The sequence below is a fragment of the Monodelphis domestica genome, chromosome 8, assembly GCF_027887165.1.
Source record: "Monodelphis domestica isolate mMonDom1 chromosome 8, mMonDom1.pri, whole genome shotgun sequence".
Taxonomy (NCBI): Eukaryota; Metazoa; Chordata; class Mammalia; order Didelphimorphia; family Didelphidae; genus Monodelphis; species Monodelphis domestica.
In genome coordinates, this window is record NC_077234.1 from 117,205,641 (window position 1) to 117,229,297 (window position 23,657).

The 23,657-nt window shown below is 34.2% G+C and overlaps 1 protein-coding gene across 4 annotated transcripts in view; it reads right to left on the minus strand.

Annotated features, from left to right (window-relative positions):
• Positions 1 to 4,538: 4,538 nt before the first annotated feature.
• The window catches only part of PCDH9 (protocadherin 9), a 1,086,222-nt gene continuing 1,067,103 nt past the window's right edge, over positions 4,539 to 23,657 (minus strand). For all 4 annotated transcript variants that reach the window (XM_056807922.1, XM_056807925.1, XM_056807923.1 and 1 more), the window contains one exon: positions 4,539 to 6,754. In XM_056807922.1, coding sequence (XP_056663900.1) covers positions 6,387 to 6,754 — 368 coding nt within the window. In that variant the 3' untranslated portion in view covers positions 4,539 to 6,386. The remainder of the gene's footprint in view (positions 6,755 to 23,657) is intronic.

Below are 23,657 nucleotides of genomic sequence, written 5' to 3' on the forward strand. Positions count from 1 at the left end.
ATTGTTGGAAGATTGTGACCACCCAGACTTAGGCATAGATTGTGGTCTATTTATCAGTTCTACACTTACAAGCAGTGGTCTGTTTATAGACTGGACCAGGAAAAGATTTTTCCTATTGACTTTATGATTTTTATCTCAAATATTTTTATATGAAAGTGATATCATTCATTCATTTTGTCAATTGGAATTCTTGATTATTGCTTCCGATAGGACTTCAATTTTTAGCACTTTTTAGTGCTAAAAATTTTAGCACAATTTTTAGTGGCTCAAGTGCTCTCATTAAATCAGAGCACCAAGTAAAAGTTTCCCTTGTGTGATGTATCATTTTAACCATTATCTGAAAGATGCTGTAACCCAATGAGAATATTTCATTTTAATTAAATTGTTAATTGATTTCATTCCAGGGATTGCCAAAGTTTGGCTGACGTTCCAGGATATGAGGAACCTTCCACTGGACCTTATGATTTTACATTGAAAGAATATGACCATCCTCTGTCATCATGACTATATCCACTGAGAGTATATATAATGCATTTGATATTGCCTGAGCTGACCAAAAATTGTGTCACAGAATTTGTCATGAAACCTATACACTATCATGCAGTGATTGTGTCAGCTCTTGTGGGTGAGATACAGTCAATAGTCTTGTGTCATCTAGACTAAAACTTGGAGATTCTGTCATCACATGAGAAAATTTATATTGTAGGATTTCATCAGATTATAGGAACATTTATCAAGCATATATATATGCTTGATAAATGTCCCTATATACACACATATCTATCTATACCTGTACTTCTATGTATATATGATAAAATAGAATGGGCAGAATGGTTATTTTATACAGAAACAACTAAGGAGGAATTATTTGATTTTTTATTGAAAGATGTTAAGATTTTATTTTTCATACTGTTTGATTGCATTTGTATTATTTTGCATTATCATGTTTGCAACTATATTGATTTGTTGTCATTTCAGCCATTGTAGAACTTTTAAATGCATCTTTTGCAGATTGCCAAGAGTTTAATTTTAGAGTCAAACATGTACTGATATTTGAAATATCTTCTGCATGACATTAAATAAATGAAGTAAAATATATTTTAAGGAGGCAAGCACAGATAACCCTAAGTATTTCTTATGGAAAGCACTATTCTGATTATAACAAAAATTTAGAGCAACTGATTTTATTAAAAGATAATTTGAGAATTATATCCTTTGATTGTCCAGTTAAATATATGAGGATCTAATGATTTAGTAAATTCAGTAAGATCTAGGACTATTGGACCCTACAACATTTATTTTAGATAAATGATACTCTTTTCTTTACTGTCTCAATGTAATGAACTGGAATTAATGGAGAAGTGTATAAGAGATCATCATGACTTTTGAAATCCAACTTTTTCTTTATACTTTAAGAGGAAAAAGTTACCAGAATAATTTTAGAAACTCAATAATTCTTTGAATTGTGAACAATCACATCAAGGTGACTTAACTTCGAATTACATTATACACTAATTTCGTACATGAGTTCTTAAAGTACAATTCAGACTGAAAAAGCATTGGAAAAGAAATTAGGTCAATCCAAAGAACAGAGGCTCCTTGATGGAAATTAAAGGTCTCTATTAAATATAGTTTATATCTCAAATAAGCAAGCATACATAAAATTTACAGCATATGTAAATATTGTGGGATGGAAAATTGGATTTTGATTATATAAAAAAGGAATGGGAATTTTTGCTATTGTATTTTTATCTTTAGCATATTGTATTCATTAATAAATATTGATTAAAGCAGATCACACAATTTCAGATTCAAAAGGGCTTGCTCTGACCATCAAGATGAGCCTGGATTTAAGGGCCCTGAACAGAATGATCAGAAATAAGGGCCCCCAGTAGTTCAGATAGAAAAGCCTTGAGAGTATAGAGGCAAGATATATAATAAGTATTTATGATCTCCATTTTATATGAGTTGCAACCTCCCTTCTCATCAAAGTGATGTGAGCAGTCATCTAGATCTTCCCACTGGCAGCTCTGATTGGATGTAGACCCTCAAGAGTGCTGAAGAGAGGAAAAGAGAAGATTAGTGGGTTATACCTCCTAGTGATGACATGGCCAATTCCAGAAGACCTAGAAAGAGTTGTCAAGGAAGGGGCTAAAGGGAAAACTAGATGTTCCCATGGGAGAAACTTGTTTGTGTATAGTCACTCAACTGGATACCACAGAAAATGTTTACAGTGATGGAAGAATGTCCATTGAGACACCCAGAAGTCTGTAGAGAAAAAGACAAGAAAGAATTCAGTATTTTAAAAAATGTACTCATGCTTATACTCAAATGCCCTTTATCTTCTCACAATTACAAATTCTGTCACTGCCTTCTGATTTTCAGGTGTCTGTGACAAACTCAAATTAGTCTGCTTTACTGACAGCTATGAGTTTAGTATCACAAAAAATTCTGAAGGGTTTTCCAAACAAAAACTATTATTTTAGTGGATTTTAGAATGTGATATTCTATGAAACTAGTGTCAAAGTAAAGCTTCATTAAATAACCGTGATGATCATATATACTTAACTGGTAAAAGTTAGGAAAGATTTCACAAGATAAGAGGAAGATGGAATTAAAGGACTAACGGCCAGCCTTTAGAGTGATTCTGTTTGTAGCTACAATTAGAGAAATTGCCTATATCTATATCTATCTATATATATGTAAATACATACATATATATATATATGCTATGACTAGATAGTGCACATCACAATTTTCACAAAGTTGAAATGGACCTCAAATATTGTATAATCATTACTCTTTATTTTATAGATTATAAAACTTAAAACCAAAGAGTATGATGCTATCATTATCACAAGGCAGTATGTCAGAAAAACCTGGATTTGTATCCATTATTCTTTGCATTATGCAACATTTGATTGTTTCATAAAGTTGCCCATTATTTTAAATATTTTATTATATTTTCATCTACTACATCATCTAATTTTTATTTAACATATATATTTTTAAAATGTACTGTGTAGATTATAGAGTGTGCATGATAGGATAATTGTGTCTTTAATAACATAAAGAAATTTAAAATTTAAAAGGAAACACAAAGCAACTAAATAGTAAATTTCTTAGGTAGGGAAAGCAAGTGAGGGTTTTCTTTGACATTTTTAAAATAAATAACAAAACAACAATTAAGACAATAGGCCAGAGCCATTATGGAAAAAAAAAATAAATGTAATTTTTTCTTCCTTTTCATATTAGTTTAATTTGTAGTCCTATAATGTATGCTTTTGGCCTGCATTTTAGAATCAAGGCGGACAAGGCATCCCTTTCATCCCTCTCTGCCAACCTTTTCACTAATAATAATTATTCCTGGCTTCCAGCCCTGAGAGTTCAACAAATACTGAAATGTTCTGTGGTCTTCAGCTGCATTTTTAGCCTTGGCTCTTCAAGTACAAGGAAAGAACTATGTGATTGCTGAGATTTTTGACTAGAGGGGGATCAAGTTAATCAATTATCTATAAATTTATGATGACTAATTATATATCTATTTACATACATGTCTTATCAGTAGTTATACATAACTAATATAATTCAATTGTATAGATCAATATGCCTATATGTAACTATATTATATATTACATACATTTTCATGTATATAATTTTATATACAATTTATACACATTTATCTTTTGTGCACATACTTCTATCTGTCTATCTATCTAATCTCTCTTTCTATCTCTCTATTGATCTATCCATAATACATTATCCTGAACACAGTCATCATTTAATAATCAAATGACATTAAGTATGATTATTGGAAAGGTTCAGAAAATCTGGTCTATGCCACTCACTAACTAGAACTCAGTTCTTAAGGATGTCAATTCATTTTCTATGGTTCAGTATTTTTCATTTGCAAAGTGAGGGGTTTGGACTAACTGGTCACTATGGTCCATTTCCATCCATAAATTCCAATGATTATGTTTATTCTCTTCCTGTGAATGAACAATGATCAAGTTATCTAGGGCAAAATATGAAAACTGAACTGTCAGTTGGTTTGACCTATGATCACGATTCCGATTTTTTTTTTTCTGGACCAAGAAGAAGTTTAGACATTTTTTTTTCACTGTCAAACTCCATGGACCAGCTTTCGATATATATTCCAGTCCACAGAGCTTTCTTGATTTCACCCAGATTCCCAAATTTTTGATGGGCTCAGTACTGACCTCATTTTGTCCAGACTGCTTTGATTTCACTTTGGATGCTTTCAAAAGTTGATACATAACTCTTGTGCCAAAATAGTAACTAGCAGAAAGTAACGTTAGTATTCTCAGATTTCCTCAGGAAGGGATCCTTGTTGACAATTTACAAAATCCCTGATTGTATCCTCAGGCAAGATTATGACATTATTAGTTTTTGATTCCCCCACTCCCCTGCCAGCAAATAATGTGTATTTCAGTTTTAAAATGTATCTTTATGAATATACATTTACATCAAAGAAAGAAGAGAAGAATCCATTTTCACAAATAACTAACACAACACAATCAGGAATTCAGAACATTTATTGCAAGAGCTGAATAACTGTAAATAACGTTGAACTGGCAAAGCAGTAACAAGGATAACTGTTTAGATATTTATTCTGTCAAAGTCATCAAACACCCTTCACAAACTGACATAAGTACTGCAATAAGCAATGCACCCCCAACCCATTTTATACCATTATAATGTGAAAAAAAAGTGAATTGCTATATACAAAATAATTTTTTTGGTAAGAACAAATTAACTATCAGATTAGCAAACGTTTTTATTTTTATTATTATTTTATTATTATTATTATTATTATTATTACCTTTAAAACTCATGTTTAATTGTGGTGTTAACTTTCACTTTTCTCAGTAAGGACTTTTTTTGCATGCTATTTATTTGTTTAAATCATCTGTCATGCCTTAACAAAAACCTCCTAAGAATGTTCAAATTTGAATTTCTTTGTACGTGCAACTGAGATCTTATTAACATTAGGAGTCACTCTTTGGGTTTCACTGAAGTGACATGATGCTGGTACCTGCCAGGCATTGACCAACTATGATAACAAACAGTTAAACAGCAATAATTAGAGATTTGACCCTTTATTTTCCCCAACTAGCCTACCAGGAGAATGCTCTGTTACATCATGAAGGCACGACACATTAAATATTTTGTGGCTATGGTCTAAAACACGTGTTACTACAACATTAACGCAGATGAGCATAAACACAAAAGCTGCCTTTTCAGCAATACAAACTGTCTTAGTTATAGACACACATTTGTTCAAATATAATTACTATTTTTAAATTATTATTTTTTCTTCCATGTGTTCCAATTGTGATTCATTCAAATTGCCCGGATGACAACGACATTTCTGATCACTTTGGATTGGATCACTTTCTGAAGAATATCACTTTTCCATTTCTCATTTCCAGATACTACTTATTAGAGATTATTTTTTATTTTGCTGCTTTGAAAAAAGAAAACTAGCTTTAAAAAAAAAAAAGGTTTAGGTTCAGAGTTTTCCAGCTCTTGCACAAGTCCTCTTGTTGTTCCAACTTTCAGACGGGTCTCTTTGCCAGCTCATGATTATCATGTGCTATCATACAAGAAGCAAGATTTCAGAACCTTTTTATAAGAAAAACACAAGTGTTTTGACTTCCTTGGAACAGTGCGTATCAGACAATTAACACAGAAACACCCTCACTAAATGAAATAATAAAACCAATAAGAGGGAAAAAGGAAAAAAAGGAAAAAAGGGAACAATCATAAAAGACACAGAATTATGCTATCGTATATTTTAGGTGACCGTTATAGGTACACAAAAGTCATTAGTAATAACTTGCTTCTATTTACAAATACTTGAACACTGATTGACTGACAAGTGTCCCACTAACATTGTTAATAGCACAATAGGTTTAAGTTTATCATTTAAGTTGCTTGAAGTAATGATGTCAAGTATAGTGGTTCCAGCACAAACCAATGACAACAAGAGCACGATTTTCTAAGTGGATATGCTTGTCAATCATTGCAATCCTTTGACCTTTCTCCCTCTCCAAGTATATCTTCTGTTGTTCATAGCAGCAGTCCAGTCAAAAAAACAGAACACGAGAAGGGATATTTGTACTGTAGCGATATCTGTGGAGTGTCCTCGAGTCTGGTGAACAAAACCACGTGCGTAGAAGTATTTTTCTTCTCCTTTGCGTTGCAGGACATCATCCCTTTCGTGGTGCTCATGCCAAGATGTACATATCCCTATTAGAAGAGGCATAGTCCTAGAGATCTACCCAATATATAAAGCTCTGACACACACACAGTATTAGCAAGTCTACGTAGGCTAAAGTCACTCCGTCCCAAGTAGCTATTTCTTATAGTTGGTGTTCCTTGGGACTCTCAACAGCTCCTGAAGCCTGTTTATAAGACTTCAGATTAGCCAATGGTATGTCACTCATGGCACTGTTGAAATGGCCTTCGTTGGGACCATACTGCTTCCGATCATTGAACTGGTTCCTGTTGCTATCTTCTTTCCAGGTCCTGGTCAATGTGTGCCCATTCACCAGTTTGTCCTTCTTCACCCATTCCTTTTGAGGGGCAAAGGTGGAGAGAGGAGATTTGGGCTGTTGGTAGGGACCCAGGCCAGGAGGCATCCAGCAGTTATCAGAGTGACCCAACACCAGACATTCTTGAGTACACATCTCGGTGGCTTCAGCTAATCCTCGGGGACCCAGAGGCCCATCTGTAGAAGACAACAAGAATAAAGAAAAAAAAAAGGAGTTAGGAATTTTGCTTGCTTAAAAGAAATCAAGATGATTAAACTAATAATTTTGAGAAAATAGCTTTCATCAATCCATTCTTCATTAGAAAAATGTAAGGAAAAGCTTGAGAACCATTCAAATAAGGAGAGTCTAGAATTGATTCTTATTTGGGTATGTGATGGAAAAAATGGTCACTGAGGATTGTTCTAAACCTGAATTTGCCTTTTGTCCCATTCCTACAAAAGAAGAGAGATTTAAAAGCACAGTAAAATGACTTGAAGATTGAGATTCTTAAGAACAGAGGTAAATTTACTTTTTTCGCTTAAAACGATACCTTAACTCAGAGAAAAATACATACATATTTATTATGTATATTTATACACACATTCACAAATACACCTGTGAGTTTCTCTACCAAGATTCTCATAATATATAAATTAGGAGTAATGATTTATCATATTCAAAAAGTACAAGAAGATAGTTATAGGAAACCTTGGGAAAATACAGTATAACATTTAAGACTTAAATACTCTGGAGGATAAACGCTACAGCTCTAAAAAATGATATGCAAAAGAATTACTTCATACATAGGACAATTATAAAGTACAAATGACTGCATGTATAAAATAAAAAAAATCTGACTTTTTGCCACATCAGCATCAATGTATTGTATTCTTCCATGAAGCCAGAGGATAGAAATGTGTTTAGATATTTTCAAATCCAACATATATTGGGCTACTCTTTTTTTTAACTGTAATATACTAGTAAGAGCACAGCCAGCCAGCCAGCTGCAGGCACTCTGAAATCAAATTCAGCAAAAAAATTATCTGCATTCTCTGCCAAAATTTACCTCCTGCTCTAGCCCAACATATTTTTGAGATTTTCAAAGCTATAAAATTGAGGCAAAGATTCTGATTTAATCATATATTGTCTAATTTCAGGGAAATATTAATAAACCACTTTCTATATCTTCATCATTTAATTATTTTCAGACTTTGTAAAGCATGAATTTGAACAAGGATTTCATGACTAACGTATGAATTTAAAACTTGTTTCAAATAGTTAAGGAAACATTTTTTTCTTTCTTTTTTTTTTACTTGATTAAGCAGTCAAGTGATAAGTGATAGCTTGGAAATTAGGATTGATTTCTCAAATGAGGTTAAGTGGATAGGCATGAATGCTACAGGCATGTGGTACTTTAAAACGCAGACATTAATCAGTAGGAAAAAAGAAAACATTTCTGCTAGTTTGTATTATGTTAGCAATAAATGTAATTTAGTAATTAGAATATACTAAATTCCAAAGTTATTTTTAGCTAGTACTCTCTTATTTCTAAGTATCCAATAATTATGGGTGGTGGTTATGGGATTAAATAAAAAGATGATAGCCATTAACTTTCATATTATTCCAAGGTGCTTAGTTTTACAGGTTAATTATATCTTTCAGTTTTAAACATTCCTATCTGAATTAGAGAATCCCTTTCATGGACCAGACCTGATGCAGGCAAATTTGGGAGGTGGGACGGGTAGGTTGTGAGAAGAGCATTATCTATACATAGAATGGGAGTTTTGCATATTAGGGAAGCTATTTAGCATCATTTGTAGATACACAGATTTTTTTTTAATTAAAATTTTTTTTGCACCAAAATGTAAAGAAAACATTAAAAAAATTATCCTCTATATGTGTCTGCCCTCATCATTTCCACTGCCATCACTTTGTCCCAAGACTTCATCAATCTGCAGCCTGATTTGTTGCTACAGCTACCTAACCAGTTTTCTTTTTTTTTAAAGACATGTTAGCACAGACAAACAAATATAAGATTAATTGGGTAGTAGGTTGCAGGATGGATTTGAGTGAGGGAAGGGACTGGAATAAAGCAAAGATTAAATGCAAAGTTAATACAAACACAAAAATAAACCAAAAATTATTGTTCATATAAAGTTTTTGAACCTAGTTGTTTAAAGTCCTGCCTTCATTAGTTTGCTTTTCTTTGCTCCAAAACCTTTGAATAACTTCTTTCATAGCACTTCCTGTCTAATCACCCCAGGTGCCTTTCATGGTCCTCTATAAGATGTCTACATCATGTAACTCTAGCAATCTATCCTCCCACGATTTCCCAATCTTCTTGTGCCATATTTCCTCACTCTCCCCAAAACGGGCAAAGCTCTCCAAGCCTTAGTGCATATTAATTTCATCACTGGGAAATTCCTTCTTCTTTCCCTTTGGATCCAAATCTAAGCCCAACTTGAAGAAATGCCTCAAGACCTCCATCCTTTATGAAGCATTCTGTCAATTAATTTTGCCATTTATTATTCCCTGTTCTCTGAACTCCTTCAGGTCTTACGATATGATTCAGTGCTTATATTATGATCACCAACAAAGATTTTCATGAAGGGCAATAATCAGTTTGTGATTGCTTCCTGTATATTATTCCTGTACATTGCTTCTTTCTCCACCTAGACCATTGAAGGAAGGTACAATATCTTGTATTTACATTTTCATTTTTATACAATGACTATTATAGCCCTGAGCACATAAGTAAGCATCCAATCAATACATGATAAAGAAAATGTAGAAATTAGAAGAGAACATCCAATTTTTCACATGATAATCCTTGGGCTGGGATTGTCTATAAGAGTCTTAAAATCAAAAGACCTGGCTGAATTCAGGTCCCAGCCTTGACATTTAATAGGCTATCTATAAGTAAGTCCAAAAAAAATTAAATAAAATTGAACTTGCTCATCTGTAAAAGAGGAAAAACAATACCTATGCTATATGACTTAACTAACACTTTGTTCCATTTTTATATATGTATTCCATCTCCCCAAAGAGAATTTAAGCTACTTGGAGGAAGGGATTTATTCTTTTTTTTTTTTGGATTCCCAGTGCCTGGGACAGAGGTGCTCAATAAGAACTTGATTGATTGTTTAGATATCAATGTTGAGGGTAATGTTTGCCATCAGTCCAAAATATATTTCACCCTTTGTGTTTATTAATACTTATAGTCTATATATTCTGATATTTCTAAAAGTAAAAACTGATTTTTCCAGTAAAAGCAACAATTAAAATAAATTTAGATTTTCTTTCTAGTCAGAGGAAGAGTAAGAAGTTGATACCCTAAGCTAGCTAAAGTCAACACACAATGCTGAGTAAATCACAAAAGAAAGGTCATTTGGAGATTTAAAATACATGTGTGCCACACAGCTGGGAACAGGTGTACATTCATAGATAAAACACAGAGAAATATATACATACATATATATATAGTTCATTATCTTTTCACTTCTCATTTGCATCTTAATAAGTGATTAACAAATGGATTTTGTTTACAAAGCTGTATAGTTTCTCTCAATCTATGAAGGTTCCTCTGCTTCAATAAATGACAGATCATATACTATTAGAATGTGCTAGCATATATGTGCATATATATGTGTATTGCATTCTATTTCTCTCTGTCTCTGTCTCTCTCTAGTCTGCAACTACTCTCCAGAGGAAAATAGTTGGGAGGATTTTAAATGAAGTCAAATTCTTCTATGAGGGATTCCCTGAAGTCCCTTAAATGAAATTTCCAGATTATTAATTCAGTGTGTAGATGGATTTTTATCAAAGTTTTCCAGATCCTTAGGTAAATCTTTTAGATAAGAACTTTAGCAGCTGGGCAGTCCTCTGTGAAGTGACACTTTTTAGATGATATTTTGATTATTTTACCCCTGGGACATGAAACAGAAGAAAAATAGGTAACCTTTACACATGAGCCATTTGATTCAATACCTATCTGTCATATTCAGTTGGTTTGAGGATTCTAGAAAGAAAAATTAGTTTTAAATATACTACTAATGAAAAATGTTAAGGGATTTTGGAAGTTTCCTTTTTGCAAGTTCCATGCCATTCTTTGGTAAGAAAAACATTTTTTATGAACTTAATGTGATAGAAAGGGAAAAAAGACTAAATCTAGAGTGCCAGATATATTTCATTTCTATGACAGAGAAAGATGTTGAGAATTTAATGCGTTCAGCTTACAAAAGATGTTTTTAACTCGTATCCAAAAAGTTAATTATCACTAAATGTCAACAAAATAAAACGAAATAGATGTTTAACATGTAAATTTAACCTGAGAAAATATATTTGTGTAGTGGGAATAACTTCGGCCCATGGCCCCACTAAGACTTTTTAAAAATGATTTATAATTTTTATTCATTCCCTAAGCCTGTAGCAATGCTTTCCACAATTGTTTTCCAAATACTTGCTAATTTCATAAACACATTCATTCTTCTTTCTCTTAAAATAAATTAAAATCTCTGTATTAAGTTTATTTCACACTGAATTCTTTTATTGATTTTTTCTCCTTCCAGTATTTGTTTCTAGTGCAATCTGTAATGTATGAGCTCAGTTATCAGCCTTGGCTGGTTGAATATATAAGGACACAAGTGCTGATAAAACTGTACAAGCCATCTGTCACTGCATTTAAATGTTTTGAAAGCAAACACAAAAGTACATAACAAAACACTTCTTTGAATGGCCTTGGTAAATATTTACATCAGTTCTTACTGTCCCTTCCTTTTCACATTTTCTATATGAGCACCATCAGATTCTGAGAGACAGAGAGAGAAAAAGAGAGAGAGAGCGAGAGAGAGAGAGACAGAGACAGAGAGACAGAGACAGAGACAGAGACAGAGAGACAGAGAGAGAGACAGAGAGACAGAGAGACAGAGAAAGAGAGACAGAGAGACAGAGAAAGAGAGAGAGACAGAGACAGAGACAGAGAAACAGAGACAGAGAGACAGAGTGAGACAGACAGAGACAGAGAGAGATAGACAGACAGAGAGAGAGACAGAGACAGAGACAGAGAGACAGAGAGGGAAGGAGAGAGAGAGATAGAGACAGAGAGACAGAGAGGGAAGGAGAGAGAGAGAGAGAGACAGAGACAGAGAGACAGAGAGGGAAGGAGAGAGAGAGAGATAGAGACAGAGAGAGAGACAGAGACAGAGAAACAGAGACAGAGAGACAGAGTGAGACAGACAGAGACAGAGAGAGATAGACAGACAGAGAGAGAGACAGAGACAGAGACAGAGAGACAGAGAGGGAAGGAGAGAGAGAGATAGAGAGAGAGAGGGAGAGAGGGAGAGACAGAGAGACAGAGAGAGACAGAGAGACAGAGAGAATGAGTCCTTGTTGTTTTGGGTGTGAACAGCTGTCAGGCAGCTGTATGAACTGATGCCTTGAAAGGAAACAGGTTTAAGAGGGAAATTATCTATGCCAATAGAATCCTGACTATACCTAAATGGTAGGAAATTTGAGTGGTCTTTTATCTTATTTTATTACACCCAGAAGCTAAACTGTTGTTTCATTGATTAACTCACTGCTGTAATTAGCAAGTAGCTTCTGGCATGTTGACCAGCTGCTTTTCAACCTGCTTCTTCAAAATTCTCTAGCTCCAAAGAGGGAACTAGAGTTGTGTTTGTTTTTTTTTTTTTAACATGTTGCCTTACTTGTTCTAGTTAATTTTCATTTAGATGCATTTCTGTCCCCTTGTATGAGCTGATAATTCTTTACTCAGAACAGTCTGCTGGTGGGTAGAGTAGGGCTGAACAGACTATGAATTATCAAGTTGGATAGAAACATTTTATGTAATTTTTGTAAAAAGATCCTCTAGTCACATTAGTTTTTTTTTTTATTTTTTTTTTAGCCTTTTCAACTTTAACTTCCTTTCTCTATGTAACACATAATCGTAAGTCTAGCTGCGAAACAACCTTTTTTTTGGATGAGAACAAGTATTGCCACTATTATGGAACCTCATTTGTTCGTACATTCTAATTTTACTGTTTTCCCTAAAGACTGCATACTAGGGTGAGGAAGTCTCATGTATAGAACTGGATATTGCTGAGTATCCTAAAAAAGAAGGATGATTTGACACATTCGTTTTTGTTCAAATGGGCACAATGAAAAACCCAGTTAAATTTAGGCTTGGGAGTGACAGCTTTTTTTCTTATTTTCTCAATCATCTCCCATTTTATATAGACTTTTCCTTATGATTTATTATTCTGCTCATTATTATTAGTCTCTTGGCAATACTATTTAATTGTAATGCCTACATTCTCTCATAGGTAACCTTCCTACATTCTTTTGGGCAAAGCCAAGGTAGGTACATTTCTGGACCTTAGGTAAGGGTTGAAAACTGTAGCTCCTTTTCATTCTAGATCACCAGACTTTAAGTCTTTAATACAACACAGGAAACGACTTATTTTTACAAAAAAAAAAATGTAGGCAGGAGAGCTTTTTTTAAAAAGTATCCTTCTTACATACTGTACCCATGGTAGATGCCTACCTTATATATAAGAACTCTATAAGGCTCTGATTTTTTTTTAGTTTCATATACATACATACATATATATGTATATTTATATAAACTGAGTTAATTTAATTAAATATTTTATTAAAAGTAAAATTTATTTAAGGCATTATAAATTGCTATGGCCAGCAACATTGAATGACTATTGATCAAACTTTGGAGCCCTCTGATTTGTTCTCTGATAACACAAAACACAAGGTCAGTCCCTGGGTCTATACCCATGTTGGCAAACCTTTGCTCTTATCCCAAACTTCTACTTTCTGTCCTCTGATAGTTTAAAAATACAGATACAAACAATATATACACATTACCCCAGTCATCACAGAGTTGCTGTAAGGAATGTATTTTAACATCACCACATTATTGTGTGTTAATATAATTATTCTCTGATGATATAATTATTCTCATTGCTGATCCACTCAATTGTGCCTCCTACACCCTGTTATAATATTTCTCTAAAGTATTATTCTCGGGAAACAATCATGTGAGCTGGACTACTTTGGAGTTCAAAAATTCAGGGTAGTAAAATTTCCTAGCTCTCCTGTTTACTACTCAAATGACTTTGGGTAATTCATTGAACCTCTTAGAGCTTTGGTTTCCTTATGCATAAAATGAGGAGATTAGATTAGATGACCTTCAAGGTCCCTCTCTGCTTGAGAATCCATTATTTTAAGTATGATGGCATTTTTTTTTTTCAGGAGGAGGTTAAAGGGAGAAGAGAGACAAAACCTTTGGTTTTTATTGGTTTAGGAATTGTCAGAGAAGAAATTTTTCTACCAATGCAGATAGGACAACTTCCAGTCTTATAGAAATGCCTAATGCATTTCTGCATTATGAGCGAATTGTTTAAAATGCCACAGATATCAAGCTGAAATACTTGTACGTAGGTTTTAATAAATACAAGTCCAGTTTTTTACCCAAATACCCAAGGTATCAAACATGCAGTCCAAAAATTCCTGATAACTACTCAAATCAAAGTGGAATTGAGCAATATTTAACAAAATAAAAATATAATAAATCATGTTTAATATTATGTATTTAAACTAAATCAATGTAGAGTCCAGAGGATCCTTATGTACAAATTAGTGCCCCCCTCTTTTTATTTTAGTTTTACACCAATTTACTAAGCCATGCTGTCTTTTCCAATTTACTTCTAAGGAAACTGAGGTATAAAAATGAAAAAGAAAACACAATTTTAAATTTCCTGCTTACTGCAATCCCCAATAGATCACCTTGCCAATTTTCTCGCGTGTAGCTTTTTGTAAGTCAATTTATATTTATAACAACTATTTACATTTCTGATTTTAAGTTAAGCTTAATTCTTTAATCAAAGTTCCACTATATAAGTCAGATTTAAGCACCATATTGGGAATGCATCCATAATCACCTTGAGAAATAAACAAAGACACAGCAGGATTTGACAAAAACCTTTGGCTAATGAATAAACAAGGATTAAATCTTTTACACATTCCTCATACAGATTTTATTCTCTGGTCACAGATGAAAAGTCAACATTTGAAGATGAAGATAGTCCAAATAAAATAACACATGGTCATCCCAAGCAGATTCTCTGCCTGAGAGGATTCTGTTATTTAGACAGACTTTGCAGCTCACAATGAAGAGAATGCATATCCTGTAGTATCTGCAACCTTTTTCTGCCTTAAATAATGTCACCTGTCCTCTTCTCATCTCTTGAAGTTATTGTTGAGAATATTATCTGCTATTTTATTTATTTTTAAAATGAATTCTTTTTTAAAATTGTAATTTTGCAATTCATGTAAGGGATAATTTTTTTAAAAAGAAGACCCAAGGAAAAAATTAACATAACTTTAAAATTTTGACCAAATTCTTCTTAGGAAATACCTTATTTACATTACTTTAGACTTTATTTTTCTACAATTAACCTTTGAAATAATTTTTTTAGAATAAAAGGAAAATATATTCTCTCATACTGCAAATACTCCTATAATTAGCCCCAACAATTACATTTCATTTTTTTAGAATTTGCAATATTTTCTCAGAAATGTTCAATGCATTTAATCCGGTTTTCTACAAAATTAGCTCCAAAGTATAGATACAAGTCCAGTAAAAGGCCTTTTGGCTCCACTCTCAGAGACAAACAATTCTTTTGCATGAATGGTGTTAATAAATATTCAAAGCTTTTTTTGATGACAAGAGGCTTAACTAACATTATGTGAGCTTGGGGCAGTACAACCCATGCTCAGAGGAAGTTCTACACAACCCACTTTCGAATCAGTGTTGAGAAAAGGAAGAGGTAACAGGGCATCTGTTATCTTTCTGTTTTCCTTTTGCTAACCAAGGGCTAAGCTCTGTTATTTCTTTCAACTATAAGGGCTTGAATCAGTCTCTAAAATCTGGCACCCTAGAGCGAAGCCTCAATTTTTCCATCTTAGGTAAAGCTCTGAGAAAAGTTTCTCAATATGGATTACAAAATAACATTTGGGTAAATCTATAATAATGTCTCCCTTCAGGCAGTTCCATTGATTTTTCTATGATGTGAACTGCTAAAGTCAACATTTCAGGATACATAAAAACATTTTTTTAAACACTCTGCTCTCCTCCCAAGATTCTTTCTTTTAAAGCCTTGTCATCCATCTTAGAATCAATACTGTGTATTGGTACCAAGGTCAAACAGTGACAAGAGCTAGGCAATGGGGGATCAGTGACTTGCCCAGGGTCATACAGCTGAGAAGTGTCCGAGGACAGATTTCAATCTCCCGAGCCGCCTAACTGCCCAACCTCTCACTAATTCTATACTCTTCTTTTATACATTCCCCCAAAATCTTCAATGTCATTATCTACTGCAGCGGTTCTCAACCTTTCTAATGTCGTGACCCCTCAATACAGTCCCTCATGTTGCTGTGACCCCAAACCAAAAATTTATTTTGGTGGCTACTTCAAAACTGTAATTTTGTTACAGTTATGATTCAGAATGTAAATACCTGTTATGCATTATGTATTCTCATTGCTACAAATTGAGAGGTTGAGAACCGCTGCTCTACTGTTCTTGTTTAGTTCTTTGGAAGGAAAAGAATTCTTTTCATAAATTCATATTAGTCTTAGAAATAATTCTTTTCTCCTTCTTAGGAATACTAGCTTTTATGAGTGAATCCTGGAAAGGAATAGTTTGTTGAGGAGAAATAGATTACTAACTATGGAATTCACAGAATGAGAGGTGATAGTTTTGCAGTGAGGGTCCTTCTCTTGACTCAGAAATCATACACAATTTAACAATAGGTAACCACCTATTTCTAACTTGAGAAGAATGATGATAATTTGTTTTATTTCTGTTGATATAGAGTAATAGTCTTGCAATTTATTTTCTTTACATTCATACTTTATTTCTTCCTTACTCTACCATTATCTATCATGCTATCATTCCATCCATCTATCTCTCTATGTATCTATTATCTATTCATCCATCATCCATCCATCTATCTATCTATCTATCTATCTATCTATCTATCTATCTATCTATCTATCTACCTATCTATCTGTCTATCTATCTATACAGTAAAAGATTTTTAACATTCAAACTCTTTCCTCAGATACTTTCAGTATTCAGTTATGCTTTTGCCATCTGAAGATTTTTAGATTTGAAAATGACTTTGGAAATCATCTAATTCAATCTCTTCTTTAATAGATTAGGAAACTAGGTGTAGACTAACAAGACCTAATGTTATTCCAGTTCATAGAATCACCGAACTTTAGAGCTATGGGTAAGTCACTTAAAATCACTGATAAGAAAAGGGGTTGGATTGAGTAAGATATGGCTCTAAATATTTCAATTCTAAATGATCTCTTATATTATCTATATGATCTTCTTTAGAATTTTTGGTTCTTCAAATAATAAGACATTACAAAAGTACAAGACCAAAGACTTCCAGATTCCAAAGTATTTGGCAGGAATGATTTTGTTCTAAAGACCTGAGTGTACAAATTCTGGTACAATTGTGGATAAGTGCTATTTTGAATTTTTTCTTTTTTGGTACAAGAAGCTTTAGAGGCTTATGGAATAAATATGGAGAAAAATAGGAGTGTAGGACCTAAAGTCAGGATGAAATGAAGGTACACACGGCTTGCATATGTCAATCAGAGGATGTGGCTACTGTTTATAACTTGAAATAGGATAAAATGGTATTAAAAAGGGAAATTGTTAAACATGGCATCATAATGAAGCTAGGAAAAAAGCAGAAATTTAAAATTGGCTTAATAGAAAGGACATTTTTTTTAATAGTGAGAGGTGTGTTTATGAAACAGTCTCCTAAAAGAAATGGTGGCAGTACCATCTTTCATGTCATTCAAAAGCAATCCTGTACTGACAGGTAGATTGAGAGGATTGCCTTTTGGTACTTTTCTATCTATAATTTATATTTATCTCTATGAGAGCACCTTGTGAACCTAAGGACATTATTTGCTTCATTCATATAGTTATTTTCTCAGTAAGTTTCTCTACTTCAGGAGAGTAAGTATAAGATATGAATTTTTACTTCTCTATGAACTGGCTGTGTTTTTATGCTATATTTCCTGCCAAGCCCATTGACAATCATGTAATATTCCTTTGTAATGAAAGAGAGAAGTTACTGCCTTCCAATTCTTCACTTTTGCTTTTATAGTTTAGCCTTCAGAAAGAATATTTAATTGCATCTATATCTTTATAATAAAAGAAATTCTGTATGATTCTCTTTTTTCAGATACATAAAATGGGAAATAAGTTTGTTATAACTCTGAGAAGATAAAAATAAAGCCTCCATTAGTAAATATATCTTGGAATAAAAAAGAATATTATACAGAAATTAATCTTGATAGCTTTATTAACATTACCATTAAAGCTCTCCAATTTAAAGCTGATGTTATCATGAAAATATATTGAGAGAATGAGGATTGTGCTCTGAATAAAAGAAGACTCTTTAGGGAAAAAATACAAATGGAATATATTTTCACATAGCAAGGAGCCAGGCACAAAACTCTGTGTCTGGAGTCTGTCATTGGTAAGATTGTTGAAGAGATGATATTTGTTTATTTACCCTTATTCTCTTTTGATTCTCACCTTTTTTGAAATAGGATAAAGGATAAAAAATGATCCTCACCTTTTTGTAGTTTCTCCTCTCTCCTTATTGGGGATGCCCCTTTTAACTCCATTCCTTTGGATCATCAGTTAATAACATCATAGGATTTAGAAATGTAAGGTTACTCAGAGATTATCTAGTTTAACTCACAGCTCAGAAAACTGAGGCCAAGACTGTGCTGAATGTTTTAAAAATATTATCTCAATGGATCCTCACAACAATCCTTGGATATAGGTGATATTTTATTGTCATTTTACAAAAAAGGGAAATGAAGCAAACAAATTAAATAATTTGCCCAGGGTCACAAAACTAATAAGCATCTGAGGTCAGACTTTAGGTCTTCCTGATTTTAGGAAATGGGATTGAAAGTAATTTTTTTTTTATTTCTAAAACTTTGATGTGACCATAGAGATAGGATTTGAACTCTGGCTCTCTGACTCCAGACCTGACTTCTTCAGTCTAGATAAGTCATTTAATTTCTAAGTGCCCCTGAAAAAAATTTAAAATCCATTATTGTCCTTGTTGTAAAGTCTCATCAGACTCTTTGTGACTCCATTTGAAGCTTTCTTGGCAAAGATACTGGAGTGGTCTGCTCTTTCCTTCTCTAGCTCACTTGACACATGAGGAAACTGAGGCAAACAGGGTTAAATGACTCATCCAGAGTTACATAACACTGTGTCTATGAACCACCTAGCTGCCTTATCTCCATTAGTAGAGGGAGATTATTCAATGAGAATTCTCTATCTAGATGCACATGAAGAAAATATAAAGTGCATTTCATTACAGAGGAAAGTGTTATAGTCACTAGCAAATCTTTGAAAACCCAGAGGAAGATCCTGAAGAAACTACAGTGGAATACATATAGGAAAGAGGAAAGAGAGCTTATAGGATAACAAGAAAGAGGAAGACAATGGGGAAAAAAGAAACAGAAGAGGATTTCTTAGGAGGTTGCTAGAGATAAAGCCATAATGCATTTCTTTGAGGTAATCCTCAGATTGTTATCAGACTTTGGGGGACTTACTTGGACTAAACAGAACCTCAGAATCTTTTGTGGTTCATTCATTTCTAATCCTAACAGGTGTGCTCTACAGATGGGGAACATTTCCTGCCTGCTCTCTATAGCTTACACTTAAGTCCATTATTACGAAAACAAATCAGAATAAATGTCAGAAAAAGATGTTGTTGAATGCAATTTTGAGTCTCAATGCAAAGGAAACTTGCACTAAAATACAAGTGGGAATAAGAGTGAATATTTCATTGTCATTACAAGGATAAGGGGATAACACCAGACTTTAAATCAATTCAATGCACTATTTTTCCTTTTTTTAATTTAATTTTTTCCATTTTTTATTGTCATGTAAAAGATACTTCCATATTGGTCATTGTTGTAAAAGCAATCTCATACATGACCAAAACCACAAAATAAAACCATAAATACATTGATGAATGTACTTTTTATATTTTTGAAATAGTGATATGTGTGCATGTATGCTTGCGTGTGTGTATGTTGTATACCGTGTGTGTGTGTGTGTGTGTGTGTGTGTGTGTGTGTGGTGAAGTTGCAAAATAAAAATATCTCTGGATGCAAATAAGCAAATGTTTTTATTACTGTTGTTGTTCAGTCATTCAGTTGTATCCAAATCTTTGTGACTCAATGGACCACATTACACCAGGTTCTTGTATCCTCCATTATCTTTATTTCCATTTCAAAAAAATGATTTATTTCCAGGTTCATATTTAGTGTTTCCATGACACTTTATATCCATCTCATCTTATGCTGGCCTCTTTCCTTTTTTTTTTTTGCCTTCAAGTTTTCCCAATATCAGGGATTTTTCCCCAGTGAATCCTGGTCAATCATTGACTGACATATTTAACCTTCAGGATTTGATCTTCTAATGAAGATACTGGAATGGTTTGCCATTTCCTTCTCCAGCTCATTTTTCAGATGAGGGACTGAGACAATATTAGGTGACTTTCCCAGGGTCATACAGCTACTGTCTGAGGCTAGAACTTGAACTCCTAAAGATACATTTTCCTGATTCCAAGCCTAGTTCTCAAACCACTGTTCAACCCAGCTATCCCTTGCAGTTTGTAGTCTAAGAGAATGATCCAAGACCTTGAGAAATTTAGTGACTTTCTCAGGGGTTTTGAATAGTGTTTGAGGAAGGGTTTGATCCAGGTCTCCTTGACCCTGAGGCTCACTCTTTATCCAGCACTCTCATTGCTTCTCATATATCAAATATCCATAACCTACATGGATCAATACATATATTTACTTCCATGAGCCATTGTCAAAGAACTTACTTAGGTTAATGTCCTTATAGGGGAAGAATAATTAAATAAACATAAATCATGGTCCTATTTCTGCTTTTTTTTTTACAGAAATGAAATGAATCCCTGTGCCTTTTTCAATTTCATAGGCAACTTGAACTCAACATTGTGTAAAAAAAAGGGTGAAAGCAGAGAAAAATCGCCTTGAGCTCCATCAACCTCCTGCTCTCCCACCAAAGCCCCAGACCAAAAGCCCCTCCCAGTATGGGAATGATCCTTTTATAGACCAATCCCACACCAGGATGTAGAGAAAGGAACTCTGGGACAGTAGGGAATGCTGGGAGATATAGTCCCCTAGCATACAGTTTTCAAAACGCACAACATACCTGATTAAAAAAACTCATTATATTTCTACCTAAACTTTCCCCACTGTCCATATTTATTATGATTAAGAGTATCATCATCCTCCCAGTTGCCTACACTTAAGACATTTGCCATCTTCATCAGCCCATCCCTTACACTCATCCCACCTATATAATACTTTGTTCAGTCTAGTTATTTGTACCTTCACCACATCTCTTGTGTTCATTCATCCCTCTTTTTCTACTCACACAATCATCACTCTTGTACAAGTCTTCATCACCCCTGCCTAGACCACAAGAGCTGTCTCACTGGATTCCTGCCTCAGGTCTCTTAGGACTCTAATCCATTCTCTTGTCCATCCTTCATTTTTGCAAAGGACCAGTGAAATCAGGAAGATGATGTCTTGATTTGTGTGTGAACTGAATTTAAATGGGGAAGACTTGTGCAAAGCCGTCAGTCTCATTTTCTCTTCCAAAGAGAATGTCTTGTCCAAGTCTAATGGCAGGACAAAAATCAAGGTGACTGGTGATGGCCATGGATGGATGCAGTGGGAAATTTTGGTACTTTTGATATCTGACCAAGCCCTAAGGGCTCCACAACACTTGCTTCCATCAACCTTTGTTACTGCTGGAATGAATTGTTTTCCTCTGCCCGTTCTGCCATTCCCCCTAACTCACTGAAGGGTCAAAAGCTTGACAATATGCTCATTCTGGTTCAGCTGGACCATGGCTGCTGGGTACGCTACAGCTTCTTGGAGCCACTCTTGAGATCTGGATGTATGCACTGTTCAGGGATGACTGGCAACTCTGGGGTTAGGACTTGCCAAGACCTTGTCAAGACTGTTCATACACTTTGGGCGCTGATCTCTCACCCAATCCATTCTCTACTTAGCTGCCAGAATTTCCTAAACTGTAGGACCATGTTTCTTCCCTCCCCCTAACATAATCTCTAGAGTCTCTATTGCTTCTAAGCTAAAATAGAAAATTCTTTGTTTCAGATTTAAAACTCTTTAGAAGATGGACCATGCTACCATTTAGTTCTTCTTATACTTTACTCCATTCCATGTTCCTTCTAATTCAGCTAGAGTAGTCTCCTTTCTGTTTTTCAAAAAGGATACTCCATCTCCCACCACCATGTATTTGTACTGATTATGTTCCCTGGCTTAGCATATTCTTCCTCTTTACTTCCCAGCTTCCTTCAAAACTCAGCCCAGATCACACTTTGTGTAGGAGACTTTTTCTAGTCACTCCTGTTGCTAGTCGCTTTTCTTTAAAATTAATTTCCATTCATAATATCTCTCTTTTATATTCAGGATGAATTACAAGTTCTCTACACCAGAATGTGAAGTTGGGAGCTGAGACCATTTTTGTCTTAAGACAAGCAAACCCTTAATTCAATCTTAGAATCAATATTGGATATTGTTCCAAGGCCAGAGAGTGGGAAGGGCCAGCTGATGGGGATTAAGTGACTTTCCCAGGGTCACACAGCTAGGAAGTGTCTGAGGCCAAATTTGCACCCAGGACCTTCCATCTCTAGGCCTGACTCTCCATCAACTTAGCCCCCTACCTACCACTTATATTCACTTTATTTTATTTCTCTAGTCTTAGCAAAACACCTGATGTAGTAAGTGCTTAATAAAATATTTATTTTTCACTAACTCTCCACAATATGGGAAATGTGGTTGGATACTTTTAGAGGGATCTGGCTTCTCCACTTTGCCTCATTCTACCATATTAATAAAGTCACAAGACAGCTGGCTCTTGCCAAGTATTATTGATACTATTTAGGATGTCAAGTTGTTTTTCTCTAATAGAAATGGCCCATACAATGACCCTTTTCTTTTTAATCTAGATAACAGTCAAAGGTTTCTAGCTCTGTGAACCCCTATAAAGATTTATAAAGCTAAACTGTCATCTGGAAAAATCAGTATGGCTTCAGTTCAGAATCTATCACTAAATATATCTGTAATCATGCTTAACTACCCCCAAAGTGGGTCTCCTGGAAGATGGGGAATCCGTATGCAATAGCAATGACATGGAAATTCATTTTTCAAATATGTTGAAACTTATGGCTCACTTGGGAGGAAAATCTAAAACGTAAAATTGAGAAAGACTATGGCATACACAATCTGCAGAATGCTAAGGATTTTAAAAGCACCTTCTGAGTTCAGAGTTATCTATCATCTATCCCCACATTACAAAGGCATTAGCTAAACTATGGATTCACAGGTAGAGCTTACTATGCATCTCATTAAGCTAGCAGTAGAGATTTGTACCTGTTTTCTATTAAAATTTTTTGGCATAAGGAATTCCCATTTCAGGACCCTGCCTCTATCAATGCATTTCCTCACTTTGTCCATAATGTTTTGTTCCTTAATGAAGTGGTTAGAGCCCAGATAGATTAGTTGAATTGCCCGGGCTCACAAGTGTTAGAGACAGGACAAGGTTTAGTTGATTAAGACACAGTGGTTTAGAGATGAAAAACTGGGTTCAATTCCCACCTATTAGCTTCATTACAGGAACAAAAGTCTAGGTGTGAAAAATTGAAATGACTATAACTGAGCAGACCTAGAATTCACATAATATATAATACATTCATGTTGCCCAACCAAACTTCCTTCATCTCAAATTTGCTTTCATGGAAAGAAAACTACTTGTATGTGTTGATTGCATTTTAAGGCATTATTGACTGCCATGTTGTCAATTCAAAAGGCTACAAACATCAGGATTAGTGTTTGATAAAAATACCTGCATTGGATATATGTTCACGACAAATTGTACTATTGCCTACACAAAAATTTCTGTCAATCGC